General features: G+C 41.4%; 1 protein-coding gene across 1 annotated transcript in view; it reads right to left on the reverse strand.

The window, feature by feature from the left end:
* The window catches only part of plekha7a (pleckstrin homology domain containing, family A member 7a), a gene marked incomplete at its 5' end in the record, with an annotated part of 74,070 nt that extends 68,957 nt beyond the window's left edge, over positions 1-5,113 (reverse strand). Inside the window, 3 exons of the mRNA XM_080841663.1 lie at positions 4,603-4,660; positions 4,831-4,907; positions 5,031-5,113. Coding sequence (XP_080697789.1) covers positions 4,603-4,660; positions 4,831-4,907; positions 5,031-5,113 — 218 coding nt within the window. The remainder of the gene's footprint in view (positions 1-4,602; positions 4,661-4,830; positions 4,908-5,030) is intronic.
* Between the last annotated feature and the right edge of the window lie 887 nt (positions 5,114-6,000).

Consider the following 6,000-nt stretch of genomic DNA (forward strand, 5'->3'; position numbering starts at 1 on the left):
GTGCTTAGCTAACAATGTTGCCTGACAGATGGAGGTTTTGTTCATTAAGCCTGTGTTACCTTTCACAGGCTATTTATTCTCACTGTAGCAACATACAGTACAAGCTGACAAGAACATTGGGGGGGGGGGGGGTTGAGCCCCACTGTGGATGCTACAGTTAAATTATTATACATGAGAGAAATTCTCATTATTATACAGCTTCATCTGACAGTTAACAGGTCTTTGTGGGGGCTATGGTCGTGTTGGGATTCTCGCCATGACAACTGCATTCTGGTGCAATACTGATGGAGGTACTGGTGTTCCATTACAAGGACGTATGATCCCAAAAGCAACGGATATTAAAATAATCCTGCTCACATAGACAATGTGACCTAATACAACAATCTGACCTCATCAGATTTGCTCCCAATCAAGAGAGAAAGTCCTCACATTGACAGTCCTCATATGCAACAATCTTGCTATATTTTTTGGCCTCTTAGTTTGATGACATTTTAGAGTCAAGAGCCTGCTCCATCAGCATATTACGGTACCAAAGAGCATCTTAAGAAAACTACACTTCAAATGAGACAGCGCTTTATTGCGCAAGTTGTGACTGTTGTTCAAGAAGTTTCACATCTGACCAAAACACTAAGAGCCACAGCCCCTTTGAGGTTTGTCAAATCACTTTACGTTTGCACAGGGGCTGATGGTGAGTTCATGCCTTCCCTGGTATGATCACTCACTCCTCATGGCAGCTTAAGCATCTACTTGAGTGTGAAACAGTAGGCAAATCTGTCCACATATCTGATCTATTCTCTTTCTGTCTTGTGTTTTACATTCCACTTTTATAGAGACTGGCATAGGAAAAATGAAAGGTTTCCTCTCAGTGTGCTGACAAAAATAGTTTCAACACATACAAATGTCTTAATTACGCATTAGACGTATTGTCATATATATATCCATATCTGACTATGTTGTCATATAATTTACTAATATGAAAATTGAATGCAATTGTTATTGCATGTCCTCCTTCAATCTTTGCATAACTCCTGCAGACTCTAACGTCCTTCTTTCACAATGCTTAATGAAACATATTTTCTTTCTCAAATGAAACAACAAAACCTTCAGCAGAAATAACCCAACCCAACTCATCTGAAAAGCTCTTACACTCACACTTCCAAGGACATACATACACATTCATACACACACACACACACACACACACACACACACACACACACACACACACACACACACACACACACACACACACACACACAGTGAGGATCACACACATGCTCTTTGTTCCCTCATAAAGAGAAAAAGCTTTGTTTCAAACGTTTTTGAACACCTGTGAATGATGAGTAATTATTCCTTTCCTTGCGACAAAACTCATAACGTTGAAATGCTGTATTCAATTCATAAAAATGAATGAATAAGATCCCACAGCCTTCCAGGTTAATCATCTACCACCTCCGTGGGGCAGACGTCAGGGCTTTCATTTAAACATTAAAAAAAACTGTAAGATTAACGGCTCTTTCTCTCTGAGCTTTCAGCCCAGCATATCAGTCAAGAGAGATTTCTATCAAGTCTCAGGTTTAATGAGCATCCTCCTTCTATCTGTAGCATTTGATATGGCCATGTCCCTATCAGTAAAGACCGAAGGCTGCATGGAGATCCTCAGAATAGTATGGAATAGCAGGTCCTCTCCCTAGCCTGGTAAGGCCCAGTAGGGTGTAGTCAGGTGGTCTCATTCCCACTCTGTCAACACACTCAGGGCTAGTGCTCCATAAAATGCCTTTAATGATTCCTCATCCAGTGATGCTATGTTCACATCATGTGACCATGTGACCATGCAAATAATGTCAGCCTACAGCAAATAGGAAATATGAGGTACAACCGGCGATGTGAGTTTTGTGTCATGTGCTTGAGATTATGGAGATTTATTGGTACTCCATACCTGTAAATGTGGTTGCCTTTTCTGTGTAGAAATAGTAGTTTTGAGAAAAGAGGTTTGGGGATGAAGACACTGTTTACTCTGTGTTTACTTTCTAGCAGACTGTACACTTTAAGGAAGGCGTCCAGGTGAGTTTGACAGTGACGAGCCTGTACTTGCACTGAGGTCATGTTCACTTCCAGGACCAGAGATATGCAGTCTGTCAACACTCTAGTTCCCACTGTTTCCTCTGGAGCTAAGTGTGTTTGCGGTACGTCTGACTCAGTTCACAGGCACAGCTGTGCCCTATCTGGAGTCTCTCTACCATAAAGAGGACTGGAATGCGATTGGGTATAACACGCATATATGATTAACTGTATTTAGGGGCTGGACAACTGTAATGGCTGGGAAAATCTGGTGAGAAAAAGATGCAGATCTGACTTGATAATCAATTTGTGTCAAGCCACTTGTGTCTGTCACCATGTCTGAATCCCCACTTTAGTCATGATTAGCCTTAGACTACTAATCCCATATCAACACAAATGTTTTAAAAACAGTAGGCTACACATGCACACTTCACGTTTAATGTTAACGCAATAGTAACTACAGTGTCGTAAATAAAATTGACTGTTTGTTAAGATCATTAACAGTACCTCTTCAACCTGATGTACTACAGCTGACTGGTAGGCTAGTAACAGACACGTCTGATTTTACTTTTCCTGAAATACTGTACGCCTACGTAAAAGCACCTGCTGTAAGATTCAATGCATATGTTAGGTCACTGCAACTTGTGCTAGGGAAATAGCCTTTAATCTTCAATAGCACCCACTCAGGGACCATGTGTGTGTGTGTGTGTGTGTGTGTGTGTGTGTGTGTGGGTGTATGTGTGTGTGTGTGTGTGTGTGTGTGTGTGTGTAGAGTATCTAAAGGGCCAATCAGTGGGGGTTTCTCATAACACACCTGCTTCCAAAGACCCCCCTACAGTGTGGGGGACTTAGTAGTGTGTGTGTGTGTGTGTGTGTGTGTGTATGTGTGTGTGTGTGTGTGTGTGTGTGTGTGTGTGTGTGTGTGTGTGTGCGTGTGAAACTCATAGGAGGCTACAGCAAAATACCCTTTTGATGTTTCCATGACTAGAAACATGGCTAAAACCAGCAAGAGGCAAAACACTGTAGATTGATTCCTGACACTAGTGCCGACTGTGACTGATGCATGTAGTATGCAACTTTACATAACTGGAATCTATATGACAGAAAGCTAAAGTGAATACAACTAAATAAAAATTGGTCTACATTTTTGGAACTATTACTTTGTGGAGGTAATCTGAATCTTTCTACACCAATCCAATGATTTGCGATGTCAATGCTCAACGTCAGTGCAGATGCACAATACGTTGTAAAAAGCATGGGTTTCCAGAAAAAAAGCCAGCCAGGTGGTTCCCATCGCTTTTCTCCAGCATTCAAAAGATCTAAACAAACTGTCTCTAGGTTGTGGACTCCGATGTCAAAGCACTGCCACAGCACAAATACTTATTACATAACCTTAAAAAGGACATTGTTGCCCAACATCTTGCTTCCTCAATAACACTGACCGAGTGTGACATATTACAATTGTTACATTTTCAAGGTAAGATGCTTCAAAAACAGTCTGTCCCATAAGTCTTCCTTTCTGCTTACAGGGATAAACTCAGGCGCAGAATGTAAAGTAGTTGCACCACCCACACAGTACTCATCACCCCTGGATGTGTAAGTGATAGGGGATTTATACTTTGGAGCTATTTTTCACACTGTCATTTATTATTATCCTCTGTTTTATCGCACTGAGGAGTACAATGAACATGGCTATGACTGATTTTATCTTTGTATTCAAACTTGGTTTCTTCGCTACAATAGTAGAGACACAACACATTGCTTAAAGCAAACCTGGCACAGACTTGTACCACAGCCTTACACAGTAGCAGCGTAACTCTATATTTTCGTTTTTTGACTATAGGGTAACATGAATCACATTCAAACCCAAATTCTTTATCCAGGAATATAGTCTTATCAAGAATGCTATTCTCTTATCAAGAGTGCTATATTGCTATGCTATTCTTGTACAATAAACACACAGGTTGATATTAAATTCATAGTTCACCAGCTCTTAAGAACTCATAAAACAATAAATACACACACTACAGATCCACATCGACAGTCTTTTAATCAAATATTATTAGCAGTACTGTATGCATGTAAACAGATTTGTTGTTGAGTTTTTTAAAACCACAAAACAAAAAACTGTAATACTACCAATGTTCAAAACCATTCAAATGAACACTTCTGATTGAAGTTTAAAACAAAACACCGTACCATCACGTAATACGGCAGGTGGGTGTGTACAACAACAACTACAACAAGAGACTTTGACCCTCCGCGACTATAAGCAAAGGGTTTTGTCTGTACAAACAAATTATAGACAGACATAATGTTAAACACTCGAAAACAACCAATGCCACTATAATATTACAGCTAAGCATAAGCTTCACTGAAAAAAGCGAGGTAGGTGACTCACGGCCATTTCAGCTGTGCATGTAGCCTAAGGTAACGGCGCAGATGTGGACAGGTGGCGTAAGTCCACTCACCTGATACTTTATCTTAACGTAAAACATAAACAAGTACAGATATTACGATCTGATTTAAAGCTGCACTTACTTTAGGAAATAACTGGCTCCTTCGGGCGTGAAACCTTCTTCCCATCCTCTCGGTAAATCTATTCAAAATAATGGAATACAAACGACAACATAGGCTACAAATGAGGAAACTTCTGCTTAACCCTTTCGCTGCGAGGTATGCTACAAGTATTCACTGTTACTATCCTAACTAATAATGTATGCACGTTAAAGATGCATGCATGCGCTATGTATTCGAGCACAGTCCTACCTGATCGTATCATATGTCCGGAATTTACAGGCTCGCCAGTTCGGGGATGCAGCCAAGTAGTGGTGTGCGTCTCTTCACTACCGGAAAACACAAACCACCTGTTAACGAACTGCAAGGAAAGACCGTAGAACTCCTACCGGATAAGTTGTAACCATACAACGAGAGGACCATGATAATCAAACATGTCGGTTTTTGCTCACTTAATGAAAAACACCCTTCCATCCTCGCAGACTCCATACGACCAGTGTTCAGGTAAGGTGTCCTGCCCGAACGGCGCCGCCATGATAAGGGTCTGAAGTCTACTTCATACTGCCCCCTGGGAGTCCGGCCTCGCTGATCATCGCCAGGGCAAAAAGGCAGTTAAAGGGGAGGGCTGAAAGCTACTTAGGTGCGTCTTCTCCTTGACAACCTGCGCCGACGTAAAATGAGCAGGCACACAGCGCAGTTGAAAACCATCATTAAGTCCTGGGGATCAGTTCAAGCGGGCATGTAAGCTGCCATATGCCAGATACTGCGCCGATGGGGTGTAACTGAAGAAGCAGAGATAATTTGGAAATAGAAATGCATCTTCCTGATAGACGCTGAATTCCTTTCCCCCCCATAATGATTTGAGCATAATAACAAATATAAGATCAGCAGCAATATGTACATATATAGCATTATTATATATACACACACTCAAACACACACACACGCACGCACGCACGCACGCACGCACGCACACACACACACACACGCACACACACACGCACACACACACACACACACACACACACATACGTATATATATATATATACTGTATCGATATATATATATAGCATCATTGGACAACTGCTTAAAAGATATGCAGTATTGGCTGACAACAGGTCTTACTCTCAAGGAGAGAGGGGACATGAAGGCCTTAAGTTTCATACCAGAATATGCAGACACCCAATCGATGCAGCTGCCGCAGTAACATTAAACCCTAAACCTACAGTGCTGTCTCCCTTTGAAAAGACAGAGTAATCTTTCCAATGGTGGTATGCTTCACATCTGAATAAGCCAGTATGAATATTCTTCTGTTAAACGGCGAATGGTCTTCATCTTTACAGTGCATTAGCGAAGGGGGTTCTAAAAGCACAATAACACAAAAGGAACAGAAGCCTATTAATGCCCACTTCAGTCACACA

The sequence above is a fragment of the Sprattus sprattus genome, assembly GCF_963457725.1.
Source record: "Sprattus sprattus genome assembly, chromosome: 7".
Lineage (NCBI taxonomy): Eukaryota > Metazoa > Chordata > Actinopteri > Clupeiformes > Clupeidae > Sprattus > Sprattus sprattus.